This window comes from Balaenoptera physalus, assembly GCF_965194825.1.
Source record: "Balaenoptera physalus genome assembly, chromosome: 5".
In the NCBI taxonomy this organism is placed as follows: domain Eukaryota; kingdom Metazoa; phylum Chordata; class Mammalia; order Artiodactyla; family Balaenopteridae; genus Balaenoptera; species Balaenoptera physalus.
Window position 1 is genome coordinate 14,931,687 of NC_138884.1, and position 20,145 is coordinate 14,951,831.

The 20,145-nt window shown below is 37.8% G+C and overlaps 1 protein-coding gene across 12 annotated transcripts in view; it reads left to right on the plus strand.

Moving 5' to 3' along the window:
* PDLIM5 (PDZ and LIM domain 5) overlaps positions 1-20,145 on the plus strand; it is a 208,580-nt gene that overhangs the window by 149,835 nt on the left and 38,600 nt on the right. For all 12 annotated transcript variants that reach the window (XM_082461748.1, XM_082461742.1, XM_082461751.1 and 9 more), the window contains one exon: positions 7,134-7,321. In XM_082461748.1, the coding sequence (XP_082317874.1) occupies positions 7,134-7,321 (188 nt within the window). The remainder of the gene's footprint in view (positions 1-7,133; positions 7,322-20,145) is intronic.

The window sequence follows — 20,145 nt, forward strand, 5'->3', positions numbered from 1 at the left end:
TGTAATTTCAATGCAGTGATAATGCACAAGCATGTTATTTTGTATGATTATTAACTTGCCTTTTAATCCTTTGTGACATCTTTTATTAGCACATTTGATATTTGGTATGAAAATACGAGTAATAGTACAAGTATTTAACTTAGAGTAGAACCCTGTTTTTTATTGCTTGGATGTTGCTATATGAGAAGAGTTAAATGTTTAATAAAACATACCTTTATACCTTTTGAAAAAATGAAAAAGAATAATAAAATAATTGGTTTTGATTGGCTACTATCTTATAGCTCGTAGATATGAAGGTTTTATGTGGGCAGACAACTTAATTTTCTCCCTATCTGGGAACTACTGAAACACAAAAATGAATTTTTCTCCTAAACTTAACAATTTTGCTAAAATTATTAGGTATAACATAAAAATAAAAATATCTTAAGTGTTTACTAAAGGTATAATCTTAATGAAATGACTACATTATTTCTGACAGAACATAAAATTAATGACAGAGGGTACAACTATGACTATAATTTGTAAAAGCATGATATGACACAGGCTGCCTATTGATCATGTGTTTGTGTCCTACCCACTGTTACGGATGTTCTCAATGTGCTTAATTACAAGCATACCTCGGAGATATTACGGGTTTGCTTCCAAACCATTGCAATAAGATAAATAGTGCAATAAAGTGAGTCACAAATTTTTTGGTTTCCCAGTACATTTATATAAAAGTTATGTTCACACTATATTGTATTCTGTTAAGTGTGCAATAGCATTATGTCTAAAGTTAATGTATACACCTTAATTAAAAAATACTTTATTGCTGAAAAATGCTAACCATCATCTGAGCCTGCAGTGAGTCGTAGTAGTAACATGAAAGATCACTGATCACAGATCGCCATAACAAATGTAATAATAATGGAAAAGTTTGAAATATTGTGAGGATTACCAAAATATGGCACAGAGACACAAAGTTAGCAGCAAATGCTTTTGGAAAAATGATGCCAATAGACTTGCTTGATGCAGGGTTGCCACAAACCTTCAAGTTGTAAAAAAAAAAAAAAATGCAATGTGTGCAAAGCACAGTAAAGTGCAATAAAATGAGGTGTCCCTGTATAATTCTGGATTACTTTTAAGGGAGATGTTTAAACAGGGGGACAAACAGAAAAAGGTACAAGAGGTCATTATACATTTTGCTCTAAGAAAAAATATACCCGAAATTATTTTATATTTGTGGAATTGTGATTGTTAAATGAGCAGAAATATTACATTGTCAGGGCTAAGTCTGTACAGAGACAGGTTACTAACTACCCTTGGAATAAAAGGTTCCTTTGAGAACCTAATGGAACGCTCTAAACATTGATTGACATCAAATGGAGATGGGATGGGGAAAAACGCTGATTATGAGAAAATACCCCCTTTCTCCGTTAGTGCCATGCTCATTCAGCTTTTAGCTTTATATTCCAGTAAGTTATTTTGTTCTCCCTGTTTTAACAGAAAAAGAACAACATAAAAATCCTGGCATACCTTGTTTGATAGGAGAATTTTAATGGTTTTCATTTATCATTGTAAAACTGAGGACAGTTTTATAACTTTTTTGTATGTAGTTGTTACATGTAAGGCAATCTGTAAGCAGGAAAATTTACTCTAAAAGAAATGAATCCTAGATAGCTTTTCCTTCAAGTCAGGTGTCTTATTGTTTAAATAAACTTTTTGTTTTAAAAAAGGTGTGCCTGTACTTATGGACTAACTGAATATTTATCCATGCACCCACTTCTAGAGGAAGTGTTAGTAGTCATTTACATTACTTTTTATTAACAGCAATAGGCACAAACTAGATATGTTTCGATATTTGGGAAAGGAAAACGGTTCTCAACAAGGTAAGCTAGTTGGCATTCTGCAAAGCTGGAGTGCAGGGTTTCCTGAGGAGACCTTGCCACTTCATTGAGAGGAGTACCAAAAGAGCAGTTGGGTTAATGTCAGAGGTATTTTATCTCTGATGTTTGCTTTTGTATAACAGTAATCTTTAAAATTATAATAAAGTATAGTATAATGCCAGAATTGTGTCTTTCCATTATTATATTTAACATGTTGAATTTTGATACAAAACGTCTAAGTTAAAGAATTTTGCTTAGGAAAATACAAAAAATTTTCTTGTAAATAGGATTCTGGAACAAAGGAGACTCATGACTGCTCTATACATCTCGGTCCTTTCATAGAGTTCTGACAGGAGAATTCTGTTGAAATTAAAAGTTGTTTATAATTATGACCTTCCAGACATACTCCTTTCCTACTACTTCAGAATCTATGTATATCAATTTTTGTAAAACTTTAGCTAAAAACTGTGTAAACACTGATAATTAAACCTGCAATGTACAGCTGGCTTTTTAAAAAAAAATTAAATGTGTAATTAGAATAAAAGTTACCTCGAGATTATTCTTTGAACAGAGATTTTCCTTTGAAAATAGACTTGAAATTTCTGTTCCCAATCTGCAGCTGAAATTGATTTGTTGTAATAGTTAAACAAATGTGGGAAAAGAATGTAAACTCAAGATAAATCAGGTTGCTGACACTGAAAGTTAACTTCCCTTCGTTTTTCTTTTGTCCTCGTTAACTCAGTTTTGAAAAGAAGCCTTTGCTCTGTCAGTATGTTTTTCTCCATTTTCATTTTTTTAAATATGAAACAGAATCTTTGGTATTCTTGAGATGGAAGTCATATTAATTTAACATTTTATTTCAGTGCTTGTTTATTTGGCAGACTAGTGAAAATAACCATATTTGATTGTTAGCTTCTGTGGTATTAGCCAACAGTATTTATGGATTTGCTCTGATTTCCTCGCTAGAATCTTTCAGAAAGCATTTTAATTTTGTTTAGAATTTAGGTATACCTTAAACAATTTAAATTTAGAAAAAAATATATATGAGTCATTACTTCAGAAATAAGATACCAATCTAAGTATTCATGACATATTATATTAATAAATTAGTCATCAATTTGAAATATTTTGCTGTTAGTGATTACTGATAACATTTTTTTCCCAAATATAAAATTACATAGCTTTACTAATTTTCTAGTCTTCAGTACACGATACCTAATGTTTATGTATTTTCTTTAAATAGTAGCTAACAGTTAAAAATTGGAAAAAAAGACATGGGATTTTTAGAGACCTATACATCATATATTCCAATATGAGATTGTCTAGATAAAACCTAATATTTCATTCTTTTTATGGCTGAGTAATATTCCAATGTGTGTGTGTGTATGTATGTATGTATACACCACATATTTTATCTATTCATCTGTCGATGGACACGTAGGTTTCTTCTATGTCTTGGCTATTGTAAATAGTGCTGCTGTGAACATTGGGGTGCACGTATCTTTAGAGTTTTTGTCTTTTCCAGATATATGCCCGGGAGTGGGATTGCTAGATCATATGGTAACTGTTTGTAGGAGCCTCCATACTGTTCTCCGTAGTGGCTGCTCCAATTTACATTCCTACCAACAGTGTAGGAGTGTTCCTAAAAGTAGTATTTTAATCTCATTTCACAAATGAGGAAATTTACCAAGTTTAAGTACCATAGCAAGGTCACAATAAATGCACCAACCTCAAATAGTTTATAATGTAGTAGAGGAGACAAGATACATAAAGAAGTTACTATTAATTAAGAAAAACCCTGGCTATTACAAATTGAAATGTAGCTTTATGCCATGCAGTTAATATCTGCCATGCACTGAAGCAAGGAGTGTCTTTACTTCTAGAAGATTGAGTGATTAAATAAAATATGTTAATTGCTTAGCACAGTACACAATGCATGATGGGTATTACTGTGCTACTACTCCTATTGCTAATTATGGGTAAGATTTGGACAGGTGCAGAGGGAGAGTGGGGGGAGCACCTTCCATGTAGAGCCTGGAAAAGATGTAGAGTTGTGGACAGAGAGGAGCTATGGCAAGAATATAGTTTGTGTAGCAAAGTGGTAGGAGATACGACTGAACAGATAGATTGTAGCTCTATCTTAGAAGGCTTCAAATGTCAGGCTGACGTGTAACTTAGTCCTCCACTCTCTAAATGGTTAGATCTGGTCTACAGCGTCTCCACCTTTTGTTAAGTGCCTTCTGGAAACAAACCTCTCATGGAAAGTGTTGTTTCCTTTGGATGATTTTTCATATTAGGAAGTACTTCCTTTTATTGAACCTAGTCTATCTCACCATAGATTCCACTCAACCTTCAGCAAACAGAGCGTAGCAATATAGAGTGAATCCACATGTCAGATATTTGAGCATTAGTCTTATGCTTCTTCTGAGTTTCTTTCATACCATGGGCCAATTAACCAGTTCCCTCAACCTAACTTCACTAGGCTTGGCATTGATTTCCTGTCGTCCTGGTCACTTTCTTCTAAGTAAGTTGGCAACTCTCCTGTAATTAAATTTTAACTATTTCAGGTTATTACACATTAAATGATGATTTGGGTTTTATTATTATTTTCAGATTATGTGTTTCATCTGTAAATTCTAGTATTGCTTGGTCATAAATTCTCTTTTCAGAATTGTGGCTATATGGATTATTAGCTGGTTTTTTTTTTCAAATCCTCATGAGTAATTAACCCTAGAATTAAAATGGTCTATACTTCTCTATTACTTTCAAAAATAATTTGTTTGTAATGTGTAAAAATATTGAAAATAAGTCTTTATTATTTGAATACATTATCTTTTTCATATGTTAAGCTCATATTCTGTGTCCTAGAGTATGGCTGAGTACTTTATACATAAATATCTTAATTAAGTGCCTGGGATTCTTATGAGCAAAGCATTATCCCCATTTAAAGTTTAGGTAACTGAGGCTTAGAGAAGTAAAATGATCTGTCCCTTACAAATCTTTTGTAAGGACTGACCTATAACATTTAAACCCTGTTTCTATTAATATTATTTAGTGTGTCATCTTTACTGATAATTGTGTTCAGCACTCCCATTAAGTAAGCCATCTTTCACTTTTTATTTATGATAAAAATTATTAAATTGCTTAATTTTTTCATAGTATAGTATGTTTTAACATCATCAGATGTGAGTTTTTCATTAAACTGATTAGAAATGTTGGAAGAAGGTGATGTCTCTACTACACCTGAATTTGAGAGGACAGTAATAGGGAACAATATTTCAAGAAAGTTAAAATAGCTCTAATATAATTTTTCAGAACTATTTAGTGTCAGAGGTGCCCAGAACCCACCCCAAGGTGTGATGACTCACTAGAGGACTTGACAGAACTTAGTCCATCGTAGTACTCCTGACTGAGAGTTATTACGGTGAAAGAATACAAAGCAGAATCAGCAAGGAGAAAGGTGCATAGGACCAAGTCCAGAAGAAAGGAGGCTCAAGTTTCCAAAAGTCCTCTCCCAGTGAGGTCATACAGGATGTGTGGATTCCTAGAGCAGTGAGTTATGAGAAGACGTGCAAAGTGTTCTCTACCAGAGAAGCTCTTTAGAAACTAAGTACCTAAGACATATTTAATTGGGGCTTGTCATGTAGGCACGTTGTGCCTTGTTCATACCAAAACGCCAGACTCTCAGAAGGAAAGCAGGTGTTTAGCATAAACCACATTGTTGATATAGTTTAGGCACAATGAGCCACTGTTTATCTTTTGGAGAGACTTTTATATGACCGTAGGGAACTGTTTACCAGCCAAGTTGCCAAAAGCCAGTCAAAGGGCAACCTTGCAGCAGGCCTTCCTGCAGCCTCAGGCCTGCTCTGTTAGGTGTTACCCAGGCTTCAAGAGGCATTGGGAAAATTAGGTAATCTTGGTCATTTGGTAGTAGAGTGGGCATGATTGCATTTGAAATTGCCTTGAAATTTCAACCTAACAGTATAATTAAGGGTATTTATTTTACTAAAGTCATTTATATAGTATCCTGTCGTTATTGATCTATTCCTCTATAGCTGTTGATTTCAGGTATTGAAGGAACTGAGTTTCTGTGCATGGAATTTTTAGCAAGCGGAAGCTAAATTTCTATTGAAAAGTTAGTAGGATGTGTGTATTATTGTTGTTACTATTATTATACTTCACTTGAGAGAAACTTACAGTATTGCATCATTCCAAAGAGCGTATTTTATTATTTGAACTACCTAAAATTATGTTTTTTGAAATGATGATATATAAGTATAAATAACAAATGACTGGGATAATAAAAGCCATATGATCTTCTAAATCAAACTGGAACCACCTGTTTCACCCGTTAAGCAAATAGCTCTGATTGAAAGAAGACAATGGCAGACTTGTTTCTTGTTTTCCTGTAATCCTGAACACAGAACACTGGATGTTGCGTTAGGCGGTGGATGTTGTCTTTTGTTCACCACTGTGTAACACAATGTCTGGAACATAGTAGGTGCTTAAGTATTTATTGCATGAATGAGTGACTGAGTGTGTGAGTGAAAAGAGCGACTGGTAAGATGTCAGGGAAACTTGGTTCATAAAATACTAGAAGGATGTGGAAAAGAGGAAAACAGCATCTGTGCCATTTCATAGAAATTATCAGGGAGTCGCCAATAATTAATTGTTTTAATCTAGATGACCCTTCTGAAACGTTGAGATAGAGGAAATTAGCTTCTTATTTAAAAGGATTGGCCGTATAAGTTTTTTCAGTGCCGAATTTCTCATGGTAGAACTTTTTAAAGAGAATTTCCAAAGCATTGAAAGAACTGCAGTCTGACTCCTTTCCTTCCCTTTTTCTTTTTTTCTATTTTAAAAAAAGGCAGCCCCTCAGTCATGGTATTAGAGTTTTTCTTTTTAAAATAACAATTAATTAGTTTTTTTTTTAACATCTTTATTGGAGTATAATTGCTTTACAATAGTGTGTTAGTTTCTGCTGTATAACAAAGTGAATCAGCTATACATACACATATATCCCCATATCCTCTCCCTCTGTGTCTCCCTCCCACCCTCCCTATCCCACTCCTCTAGGTGGTCACAAAGCACTGAGCTGATCTCCCTGTGCTATGCGGCTGCTTCCCACTAGCTATCTATTTTACGTTTGGTAGTGTATATATGTATTTTTGTTTTCCTTAGAGATTTAATAAATTGAGGAAAGAACGAATCATTGCTGAGTTAGATCGCTGCCACGTCACCAAAAATGCTTCCTTCTTTTCTCTGCAGCAGCGCCCAGGAGCCCTCCCAGCCGCCGGCCGCCTCCGCAGCTGCAGCCGGGAGCACGCCCGAGGGGCCGGGAAGCCCAGGCTCGGCCAGACCAGGGGTGGCCGGGCTCACCACTGCTGCCTCCTTCAAGCCTCTAGGGTCCACCGGCGGCATCAAGTCACCAAGCTGGCAACGGCCCAACCAAGCAGGTACTATGCCCAAGAAATCTCTTGCTTTTTGCATTTAAGTGTAATTATGAAAATGTGTTCTGGGATATATGATAGAATTCACTGGTGAAACCCGTTCTCAACTAAGATTTACAAAGGACTGGGAAGAGTAGGTACAGCTATTTTCCTCTCTGAAGTGTCTCATAAACATTCTCTGTGTGTGTTTGACACAATTGCCACTTGCTATTTATAATTATAGAATTGAGAGCGTTTCCTGGTTTCCTAGATTACCCAGGAGGCATGGGTTCAATTGTAAATTTGGGGTCTTATTAACAAACCATGTTGTTGGAAGGTTAGCCTTGGAAATACAGCATTTTAGTTTTGATCATTTATACAAAATAACAACTGACGCACTTGTTGCCGTCAAACAATTATTGAAGAAAGGTCTTTTACTTCCTGTCCTTGGGCTCCATCTGGAAACCTGAGTTTTCATTCACTTCTACAGATAAATAGCTTTAAATGAAGTCACTTAACCTTGACCTTCAGTTTTCTCTCTTTTTTTTTTTTCCGTTTATTTTATTTATTTATTTTTGGCTGTGTGGGGTCTTCATTGCTGCGCGCGTGGGCTTTGTCTAGTTACGGTGAGCGGGGGCTACTCTTCATTGCGGTGCGCGGGCTTCTCACTGCCGTGGCTTCTCTTGTTGTGGAGCACGGGCTCTAGGTGTGAGGGCTTCAGTAGTTGTGGCTCACGGGCTCAGTAGTTGTGGCGCACGGGCTGAGTTGCTCCGCGGCATGTGGGATCTTCCCGGACCAGGGATCAAATCCGTGTCCCCTGCATTGGCAGGAGGAGTCTTAACCACTGCACCACCAGGGAAGCCCGACCCTCAGTTTTCTGATCTGCAAAATGGAAGGAGACTAAATGCTTCTCCCAACATGAATGAAGGTTATGGTTATAGGACGAAAGTACCTCTCCTAAGAGGAAGATGGGGCTATACTTAAATGTCGCTGATCCCACCCTCAGTCTTACCTCTTTACACTCTCCCTGAATGATCTGTCACCCAGGTTCCTTTTACTACCCGGCCACTGATAATTTACAGTCCTCTCTCTCCTGATCTCCGTACCCTCAGACTTGTTGACCTCCTTACTGTTTCCAGGTGGCACCTCAAATGCAGTGTGTCTGAAAATATCATACCTGTCTCTGGAGATGTCACAGTCACCCAGGCGCCAAAGCTAGAATGGAAGCTTGAGAGTCCCGCCTCCACCCCCATGTTCTCACAGTAACTAATACCTAATGATTCCACATCTTAGTATTTCTCAAATTTCTTTTCTCCTCTTTGTGGTCACAGCCATTGGCTTGGTTCGGGCCCTGGTCTTTACAAACAGCTCCTAACTAATTTCCCCATCTCCTTCTCAGCCTGTCAGTCTGTCCTCCTTACTGCAAGTGACCTTCTAAAGCTCTCACTTGCCCGTGTCACTCTCCTGCTTCATGTGCTGGCCTGTTTCCCCCTCCTTCACTAATCATTAAGACCTTTTCCACTCTGACCCCTGCTAACTTTTCAAGCTCATTTCCTGCTGCTCCCAATTTATTATCTGTGCTGTGGTTTTAGTAGAGCATCTTCAGTTACTGAGACATGCCATGCTACCCTGCTTTTGAAAGTTCTGGTTCCTCTGTGAAGAAGGAACTTTTTTAACCTAATCCCCTGTATATTTCTAGTCTTCCCTCATCAGTTTTGGGATGAGTATTGATTGAATACACAAGGGGCTGCTTTAAAAAATATGATAGCTTTAAAAATAGGTCATTTTTTTTTTTTTTTAATTTTGCTTATTTTTGGCTGCATTGGTTCTTTGTTGCTGCGCCCGGGCAGCGAACGGGGCTACTCTTCATTGCGGTGCGTGGGCTTCTCATTGCAGTGGCTTCTCTTGTTGCAGAGCACAGGCTCTAGGCTCACGGGCTTCAGTAGTTGCAGCATGCGGGCTCAGTAGTTGTGGCTCACGGGCTTAGTTGCTCCACGGCATGTGGGATCTTCCCGGACCAGGGATCGAACCCGTGTCCCCTGCATTGGCGGGTGGATTCTTAACCACTGTGCCACCAGGGAAGCCCGGTCATTTATTATTTAAGAACATTTTTTTTTACAGTTCACGAGAGTGGAAAAAGTGAACTTGTAATTAATTAGGAATCCATCTTTGTATTTTCCATAGCATTTAAATACATTAACACTAACTTCACTTATTGTAAATTATCTTTAAGAAATCATGAATTTTTTATATAGTTAAAATTTATTTCATCATGTCATTTTGTGTATTCTTGAATTACCATTACTAATTTTGCAAAGAAGCTCAAAGCTTTGTGCTGTGGGAGAAAGAGGAAAGGCTACTGTATATGATCTAGACTATTTTAAAGAAAAGGCTATTTTATTACTTTTGAAAACGTAAACTATTTAGGCTAATATCATTAGCCTCTGAAATTTCTGGACTATTAAGTGAGTTAGCAAGACCTTCCTCTTGGAAAAAATGCTGACACCTTAGCCCCACACATTTTTAATTATTTCCATTTACTTAAAGCTTATCTATGTCGATGGAGAGTTGCTGTAATTATTTTGTATGTGATTAGAATACTGAAAGCAACTTTCATAAAAAAAATTTTTGGTATGGTAATTGGAAGGGAACAGGAGAATGTTTCCTAAAAGAGCAAGGAAAAGGCTAAATTTCAGAGGTAGAAACTGAAGGGAGGCTACAAAGTATATGTACTGTCTTTGGAAATTCAGAAACTATGGACAGAAGACCACTCTGCCTATTACTAGAGTAAAAAGAAAAAATTCCAGTTGATGTGTAACTCCTGGAGGATACACTACAGCAAAATTACCACAAGAGGGCGATCGAATCCTTCTTTCTCTCAGTCTAATTTAATGAAGCAGGCAAATAACTATAATCATGATTCACATGGTTAGTATTTAAAATATTAATCTTTTTACAGAAGGTATAGCTGAATCTAATTTGAGCAAAACTATAACAGGATAGAAAATTATACATTATATGACGTAAAGCATTAATTATTATTGAAAGAAAATGTTTTGCCATTGTGAAGTCTTAGTTGAATTACATCATGATGCTTAGCTCAAATCAGAAAATATTTGCAGAACTCCTGCTGTTTATCTTGCTCTGGGTGCTACAAACTGGCACTTAGTTTATGTTATGTAAAAGTTACTTATTTTATGCTATTTTGTAAAAATTGTAAAATAAATACAAAATTCCCAGTCACTCAAGTTCTTTTATTCTACTCTACCTAACAGTATACCATATTTCAAAAAAACCCAAAACAAAACAACACCCCAGAATCTACTCTTAGTCTTTGATAAATAGTTTCAAGGGCTTCCTAATGCAAATGGGAAAAGTTCTTTTGATTCAGAAGGTGGTAACTGTCACATGATGGGTTCTTACGTTCTTCACAACTCACCGGTGAAAAGGACAGTTCCGACCAAAGGGTGCAAAAGCCACAAAGGCAAGTCACTGCACTAGTGTGGACTCAGATGAAGTGCTAAGCAGGTGGCATTGCTTCTCTCACATTGAGAACTTAAGGTGTCTTTCTCTTGGTAATTCACAGCTGTGCTCTAGTGTGGGTAAAGAAGGAGGGGAAAAAAAAGATTTTTTATTCCCCCCACCCTCATACCGTCACCCAAGAGTGCCTATCACTAATGATGTCATTTTATTTTATTTATTTATTTTTAAGGCATTTCTTTCTTTTTTAAAATTTATTTATTTAATTTATTTATTTTTGGCTGTGTTGTGTCTTCGTTACGGCGTGCGGGCTTTCTCTAGTTGCGGCGAGCGGGGGCTTCTCTTGTTGCGGAGCGCAGGCTTGAGGCGTGCGGGCTTCAGTAGTTGCAGCATGTGGGCTCAGTAGTTGTGGCACAAGGCTTAGTTGTTCCGTGGCATGTGGGATCTTCCCAGATCCAGGGATCGAACCCGTGTCCCTTGCATTGGCAGGCGGATTCTCAACCACTGCGCCACCAGGGAAGCCCCACTAATAATGTCATTTTAAAGTAATTCCTACAGTTGAGTGGGAAGGATGGGATTAGAATCACTAAAATGCAGTCTGTGGCCTGCTTAGTTGATTATGAAACAGTTTAATGGATCATAGCCAGTATTTTCATTAAAAAATGAAATTGAATAGAAAATATGAGAATATTCTACTATATGAAGTATCTTAACATATTAAGGGTAGGTATCATGTTATGAAAATGTGGCTTTAGATTATATATATGTATATAAGTGTATATCTATACACACGTACAAACATATATTTTAGATCAGCAGGTAAAATGAACAGCAGGTAAAGTGTGTTTCTTATTGTTTTTTATAGTTAGGAAAAAGTTTGAAAGTCACTTACTTAAGTAAGTATTTTAGTCATACTTTTGTCTATTTGGGATGATTAATTTAGTTTTGAAATGATAACAGAAAAAAAAAAAAAAGACTGCATTGAAGGGGCTAATTGAAATTTCAAGACCTACTAGTGTATTCTGAACCTGTCGAGGTTTCTATTACCTCCACTGAAATTCTGACTTTAAATCTTAGACCATTTCACTTGTGGTGTACTATAACCTGTGTATCCAGAAGTCTTTCAAGAAGACAGTAATGTAATACCAGTTGGTAAATAGGAACTAGGTGTGTATGTAACAGCATTATGGTTTAGACTGGATCCTTTTGTTTTTCTCGGGCATGTAGTTTTCACGTACACCACCACCCATGCACAAGCTTGCCAGTGAGTGAAAAAGAGAGAAATATTTTAAGATGTAAAGTGTTAAAAAGTTCAAAGTCTACATGAAAGTATCAAGATACAAAAGAAGTGAGAATCCATGCTTGAGTTTTTAAGTAAGCTAGCAATACTACTGCCTACTTGCCCTGTGTTTTGGTAATACGTCCATAATTCAGTTGCAGTAGTCCCTTTAGAAGTGTTTACTTGTTTACTTGATCTAGAAAAATACATAAAATGTGAGATTCTTCTTGATATTTTTCAGAATTGAGGATTTGTACTTTTTTATACTAATATTTTAATTCACTATATTTGTATGTCTAATAGGTTTTTTAATACTCAAAACCTTCATATTATATACAATAAGTGGTTAGATAGATATTCTTAAAAAGTTCATAAATTTAATCATATAAGTTTAAAAATATGTTCCTGTGTTTATGTAGGTGCCCTAATTTGCTATGTAATATTTTTTTTAGATTCTGTTTAGGTTATAGGTACCAGCTTAGGTAAATTTAATTCATTTGACACAAGTATATGTATAAAATATTACTATCTTAACAAATATAGTCAGATGTTTTTTCACAAATCCAGTCTTAAAGTTCTGAAGGACTATATGTTTGATGCACATCAGTTTTCTAACTTTAGTTTAATTATATAAACTAAATGAGAATGACAAATTCATTAGAATATAAGCAGTACTTTGCTAGATCAGGCCTACTGGTTTTTTTTTTCATTTTTATTTTTATTTTTTTAACCTTTTATTTATTTTTATTTATTTTTATTTTTTATTTTTTTTAACATGTTTATTGGAGTATAATTGCTTTACAATGGTGTGTTTTTCTGCTTTATAACAAAGTGAATCAGCTATACATATACATATATCCCCATATCTCTTCCCTCTTGCGTCTCCCTCCCTCCCACCCTCCCTATCCCACCCCTCTAGGTGGTCACAAAGCACTGAGCTGATCTCCCTGTGCTATGCGGCTGCTTCCCACTAGCTATCTATTTTACATTTGGTAGTGTATATATGTCCATGCCACTCTCTCACTTTGTCACATCTTACCCTTCCCCCTCCCCGAGTCCTCAAGTCCATTCTGTAGTAGGTCTGCGTCTCTATTCCCATCCTGCCCCAGGTTCTTCATGACCTTTTTTTTTTTTTTACATTCCTTATACATGTGTTAGCATGCAGTATTTATTTTTCTCTTTCTGATTTACTTCACTCTGTATGACAGACTCTAGGTCCATCCACCTCACTACAAATAACTCAATTTCGTTTATTTTTATGGCTGAGTAATATTCCATTGTATATATGTGCCACATCTTCTTTATCCATCCATCTGTCGATGGACACTTAGGTTGCTTCCATGTCCTGGCTATTGTAAATAGAGCTGCAATGAACATTGTGGTACATGACTCTTTTTGAATTATGGTTTCCTCAGGGGATATGCCCAGTAGTGGGATTGCTGTGTCGTATGGTAATTCTATTTTTAATTTTTTAAGGAACCTCCTTAATGTTCTGCATAGTGGCTGTATCAATTTACATTCCCACCAACAGTGTATGAGGGTTCCCTTTTCTCCACACCCTCTCCAGCATTTATTGTTTGTAGATTTTTTGATGATGGCCATTCTGACCGGTGTGAGATGATACCTCATTGTAGTTTTGATTTGCATTTCTCTAATGATTAATGATGTTGAGCATTCTTTCATGTGTTTGTTGGCAATCTGTATATCTTCTTTGGAGAAATGTCTGTTTAGGTCTTCTGCCCTTTTTTAGATTGGGTTGTTTGTTTTTTTGATATTGAGCTGCATGAGTTGCTTGTATGTTTTGGAGATTAATCCTTTGTCAGTTGCTTCATTTGCAAATATTTTTTCCCATTCTGAGGGTTGTCTTTTCGTCTTCTTTATGGTTTCCTTTGCTGTGCAAAAGCTTTTAAGTTTCATTAGGTCCCATTTGTTTATTTTTGTTTTTATTTCCATTTCTCTAGGAGGTGGGTCAAAAAGAATCTTGCTGTGATTTATGTCATAGAGTGTTCTGCCTATGTTTTCCTCTAAGAGTTTGATAGTGTCTAGCCTTACATTTAGGTCTTTAATCCACATTCAGTTTATTTTTGTGTATGGTGTTAGGGAGTGTTCTAATTTCATTCTTTTATGTGTAGCTGTCCAGTTTTCCCAGCACCACTTATTGAAGAGGCTCTCTTTTCTCCATTGTATATTCTTGCCTCCTTTATCAAAGATAAGGTGACCATATGTGCATGGGTTTCTCTCTGGGCTTTCTATCCTGTTCCATTGATCTATATTTCTGTTTTTGTGCCAGTATCATACTGTCTTGATTACTGTAACTTTGTAGTAGTCTGAAGTCCAGGAGCCTGATTCCTCCAGCTCCGTTTTTCTTTCTGAAGATCACTTTGGCTATTTGGGGTCTTGTGTTCCATACAAATTGTGAAATTTTTTGTTCTAGTTCTGTGAAAAATGCCAGTGGTAGTTTGATAGGGAGCATTGAGTCTGTAGATTGCTTTGGGTAGTATAGTTATTTTCACAGTGTTGAATCTTCCAATCTAAGAACATGGTATGTCTCTCCATCTGTTTGTATTATCTGTAAAGTCTTTCATCAGTGTCTTATAGTTTTCTGCATACAGGTCTTTTGTCTCCTTAGGTAGGTTTATTCCTAGGTATTTTATTCTTTTGGTTGCAATGGTAAATGGGAGTGTTTCCTTAATTTCACTTTCAGATTTTTCATCATTAGTGTATAGGAATGCAAGAGATTTCTGCGCATTAATTTTGTCTCCTGCTACTTTGCCAAATTCATTGATTAGTTCTAGTAGTTTTCTAGTAGCATCTTTAGGATTCTCTATGTATAGTATCATGTCATCTGCAAACAGTGACAGCTTTACTTCTTCTTTTCCGATTTGGATTCCTTTTATTTCTTTTTCTTCCCTGATTGCTGTGGCTAAAACTTCCAAAACAATGTTGAATAATAGTGATGAGAGTGGGCAACCTTGTCTTGTTTCTGATCTTAGTGGAAATGGTTTCAGTTTTTTACCATTGAGGACAATGTTGGCTGTGGGTTTGTCATATTTGGCCTTTATTATGTTGAGGTACGTTCCCTCTATGCCTACTTTCTGCAGGGTTTTTATCATAAATGGGTGTTGAATTTTGTCAGGAGTTCTTCCTGCATCCATTGAATTGATCATACGGCTTTTCTCCTTCAATTTGTTAATATGGTTTATCACATTGATTGATTTGCGTATATTGAAGAATCCTTGCATTCCTGGGTTAAACCCCAGTTGATCATGGTGTGTGAACCTTTTAATGTGCTGTTGGATTCTGTTTGCTAGTATTTTGTTGAGGATTTTTGCATCTATATTCATCAGTGATATTGGCCTGTAGTTTTCTTTCTTTGTGACATCTTTGTCTGGTTTTGGTATCAGGGTGATGGTGGCCCTGTAGAATGAGTTTGGGAGTGTTCCTTCCTCTGCTATATTTTGGAAGACTTTGAGAAAGATAGGTGTTAGCTCTTCTCTAAATGTTTGATAGAATTCGCCTGTGAAGCCATCTGGTCCTGGGCTTTTGTTTGTTGGATGATTTTTAATCACAGTTTCAATTTCAGTGCTTGTGATTGGTCTGTTTCTACTTTGTATTAGTTCCTGGTTCAGTCTCGGAGGTTGTGCTTTTCTAAAAATTTGTCCATTTCTTCCAGGTTGTCCATTTTATTGGCCTATAATTGTTTGTAGTAATCTCTCATGATCCTTTGTATTTCTGCAGTGTCAGTTGTTACTTCTCCTTTTTCATTTCTAATTCTATTGATTTGAGTCTTCCCCCTTTTTTTCTTGATGAGTCTGGCTAATGATTTATCAATTTTGTTTCTCTTCTCAAAAAACCAGCTTTTAGTTTTATAGATCTTTGCTATTGTTTTCTTCATTTCTTTTTCATTTATTTCTGATCTGATCTTTATGATTTCTTCCCTTCTGCTAACTTTGGGTTTTTTTTGTTCTTTCTCTAATTGCTTTAGGTGTAAGGTTAGGTTGTTTATTTGAGATGTTTCTTGTTTCTTAAGGTAGGATTGTATTGCTATAAACTTCCCTCTTAGAACTGCTTTTGCTGCATCCCATAGGTTTTGGGTCATTGTGTTTTCATTGTCATTTGTTTCTAGGTATTTTCTGGTTTCCTCAGTGATCTCTTGGTTATTAAGTAGTGTATTGATTAGCCTCCATGTGTTTGTATTTTTTACAGATTTTTTTCCTGTAATTGATATCTAGTCTCATAGCGTTGTAATCAGAATAGATACTTGATACAATTACGATTTTCTTAAATTTACCAAGGCTTGATTTGTTACCCAAGATATGATCTATCCTGGAGAATGTTCCATGATCTCTTGAGAAGAAAGTGTATTCTGTTGTTTTTGGATGGAATGTCCTATAAATATCAATTAAGTCCATCTTGTTTAATGTATCATTTAAAGCTTGTGTTTCCTTATTTATTTTCATTTTGGATGATTTGTCCATTGGTGAAAGTGGGGTGTTAAAGTCCCCTACTATGATTGTGTTACTGTCGATTTCCCCTTTTATGGCTGTTAGCGTTTGCCTTATGTATTGAGGTGCTCATATGTTGGGTGTATAAATATTTACAATTGTTATATCTTCTTCTTGGATTGATCCCTTGATCATTATGTAGTATCCTTCTTTGTCTCTTACAATAGTCTTTGTTTTAAAATCTATTTTGTCTGATAGGAGAATTGCTACTCCAGCTTTCTTTTGATTTCCATTTGCATGGAATATCTTTTTCCATCCCCTCACTTTCAGTCTGTATGTGTCTCTAGGTATGAAGTGGGTCTCTTGTAGACAGCATATATATGGGTCTTGGTTTTGTATCCATTCAGCCAGTCTGTGTCTTTTGGTTGGAGTATTTAATCCATTTACATTTAAGATAATTATCGATATGTATGTCCCTATTACCATTTTCTTAATTGTTTTGGGTTTGTTATTGTAGGTCTTTTCCTTCTCTTGTGTTTCCTGCCTAGAGAATTTCCTTTAGCATTTGTTGTAAAGCTGGTTTTGTGGTGCTGAATTCTCTTAGCTTTTGCTTGTCTGTAAAGGTTTTAATTTCTCCCTCAAATCTGACTGAGATCCTTGCTGGGTAGAGTAATCTTGGTTGTAGGTTTTTCCCTTTCATCACTTTAAATATGTCCTGCCACTCCCTTCTGGCTTGAAGAATTTCTGCTGAAAGATCAGTTGTCAACCTTATGGGGATTCCCTTGTATGTTATTTGTTGTTTTTCCCTTGCTGCTTTTAATATTTTTCTTTGTATTTAATTTTTGATAGTTTGATTAATATGTGTCCTGGCATGTTCCTCCTTGGATTTATCCTGTATGGGACTCTCTGCGCTTCCTGGACTTGACTATTTCCTTTCCCATATTAGGGAAGTTTTCAACTATAATCTCTTCAAATATTTTCTCAGTCCCTTTCTTTTTCTCTTCTTCTTCTGGGACCCCTATAATTCAAATGTTGGTGTGTTTAATGTTGTCCCAGAGGTCTCTGAGACTGTCCTCAATTCTTTTCACTCTTTTTTCTTTATTCTGCTCTGCAGTCGTTATTTCCACTATTTTATCTTTCAGTCACTTATCAGTTCTTCTGCCTCAGTTATTCTGCTATTGATTCCTTCTAGAGTTTTTAAATTTCATTTATTGTGTTGTTCGTCATTGTTTGTTTGCTCTTTAGTTCCTCTAGGTCCTTGTTAAACGTTTCTTGTATTTTCTCCATTCTATTTACAAGATTTTGGGTCATCTTCACTATCATTACCTGGAATTCTTTTTCAGGTAGACTGCCTATTTCCTCTTCATTTGTTTGGTTTGGTGGGTTTTTACCTTGCTCCTTCATCTGTTGTGTGTTTCTCTGTCTTCTCATTTTGCTTAATTTACTGTGTTTGGGGTCTCCTTTTCGCAGGCTGCAGGTTCGTAGCTCCCGTTGTTTTTGGTGTCTGCCCCCAGTGGCTAAGGTTGGTTCAGTGGGTTGTGTTGGCTTTCTGTTGGAGGGGACTAGTGCCTGTGTTCTGGTGGATGAGGCTGGATCTTGTCTTTCTGGTGGGCAGGTCTGTGTCTGGTGGTGTGTTTTGGGATGTCTGTGACCTTATTATGATTTTAGGCAGCCTCTCTGCTAATGCGTGCGGTTGTGTTCCTGTCTTGCTTATTGTTTGGCATAGGGTATCCAGCACTGTAGCTTGCTGGTCATTGAGTGGAGCTGGGTCTTGGTGTTGAGATGGAGACCTCTGGGTGATTTTTGCCGTTTGATATTACGTGGAGCTGGGAGGTCTCTGGTGGACCAATGTCCTGAACTTGGCTCTCCCACCTCAGCGGCACAGCCCTGACGCCCAGCCAGAGCACCAAGACCCTGTCATCCACACGGCTCAGAATAAAAGGGAGAAAAAAAAAAGAAAGAAAGAAAGAAAAAAAGTAAATAAAATAAAGTTATTAAAGTAAAAAATAAAAAATAATTATTAAAAGTAAAAAAAGAATTTTTTTAAGTAATTAAAAAAAAAAAGAAAGAAAGAAGAGAGCAACCAAACCAAAAAACAAATCCACCAATGATAACAAATGCTAAAACTATACTAGGAAAAAACAAGAAACAAACAAAAAAACAGACAGACAGAACCCTAGGACAAATGGTAAAAGCAAAGCTATACAGACAAAATCACACACAGAAGCATACACATACACACTCACAAAAAGAGAAAAAGGGAAAAAAATATATATATATCATTGCTCCCAAAGTCCACCACCTCAATTTGGGATAATTTGTTGTCTATTCCAGTATTCCACAGATGCAGGGTGCATCACATTGATGGTGGAGATTTAATCCGCTGCTCCTGAGGCTGCTGGGAGAGATTTTCCTTTCTCTTCTTTGTTCGCACAGCTCCCGGGGTTCAGCTTTGGATTGGCCCCGCCTCTGCGTGTAGGTCGCATGAGGGCGTCTGTTCTTCACTCAGACAGGACGGGGTTAAAGGAGCAGCTGATTTGGGGGCTCTGGCTCACTCAGGCTGGGGGGAGGGAGGGGTACGGAGGAGGCGGGGCGAGCCTGCGGCGTCAGAGGCGTCGTGACGTTGCAGCAGCCTGAGGCGCGCCGTGCGTTCTCCCGGGGAAGTTGTCCCTGGATCACGGGAGCCTGGCGGTGGCGGGCTGCACAGGCTCCCGGGAGGGGCGGTGTGGAGAGTGACCTGTGCTCGCACACAGGCTTCTTGGTGGCAGCGGCAGCAGCCTTAGCGTCTCATGCCCGTCTCTGGGGTCCACACTGATAGCCGCGGCTCGCGCCCGTCTCTGGAGCTCGTTTAGGCGGCACTTTGAATCCCCTCTCCTTGCGCACCAGGAAACAAAGAGGGAAGAAAAAGTCTCTTGCCTCTTCGGCAGCTGCAGACCTTTTCCCGGACTCCCTCCCGGCTAGCTGTGGTGCACTAGCCCCTTCAGGCTGTGTTCACGCCGCCAACCCCAGTCCTCTCCCTGCGATCCGATGGAAGCCCGAGCCTCAGCTCCCAGCCCCGCCCGCCCCGGGGGGGAGCAGACAAGCCTCTCGGGCTGGTGAGTGCTGCTCGGCGCCAAGCCTCTGTGCGGGAATCTCTCCGCTTTGCCCTCCGCACCCCTGTGGCTGCGCTCTCCTCCGCGGCTCCGAAGCTACCCCCTCCGCCACCCGCAGTCTCCGCCCGCGAAGGGGCTTCCTAGTGTGTGGAAACCTTTCCTCCTTCACGGCTCCCTCCCACTGGCGCCGGCCCCATCCCTATTCTTTTGTCTCTGTTGTTTCTTTTTTCTTTTGCCCTACCCAGGTACGTGGGGAGTTTCTTGCCTTTCGGGAGGTCTGAGGTCTTCTGCCAGCGTTCAGTAGGTGTTCTGTAGGAGCTGTTCCACATGTAGATGTATTTCTGATGTATTTGTGGGGAGGAAGGTGATCTCCGCGTCTTGTTCTTCCGCCATCTTGAAGCTCCTCCAGGCCTATTGTTCATCACAGTTTGTTGACTGGAGGGGCCTAAGAATAGGTACCCTGCCCTTAGGTAGGAATTTCAGAAAGCCAGAAATGTTCCCCAGATGGAGGATTCTGAGCCTTCGATTTCTTGATCTATTAAAATAAGTGTCCAG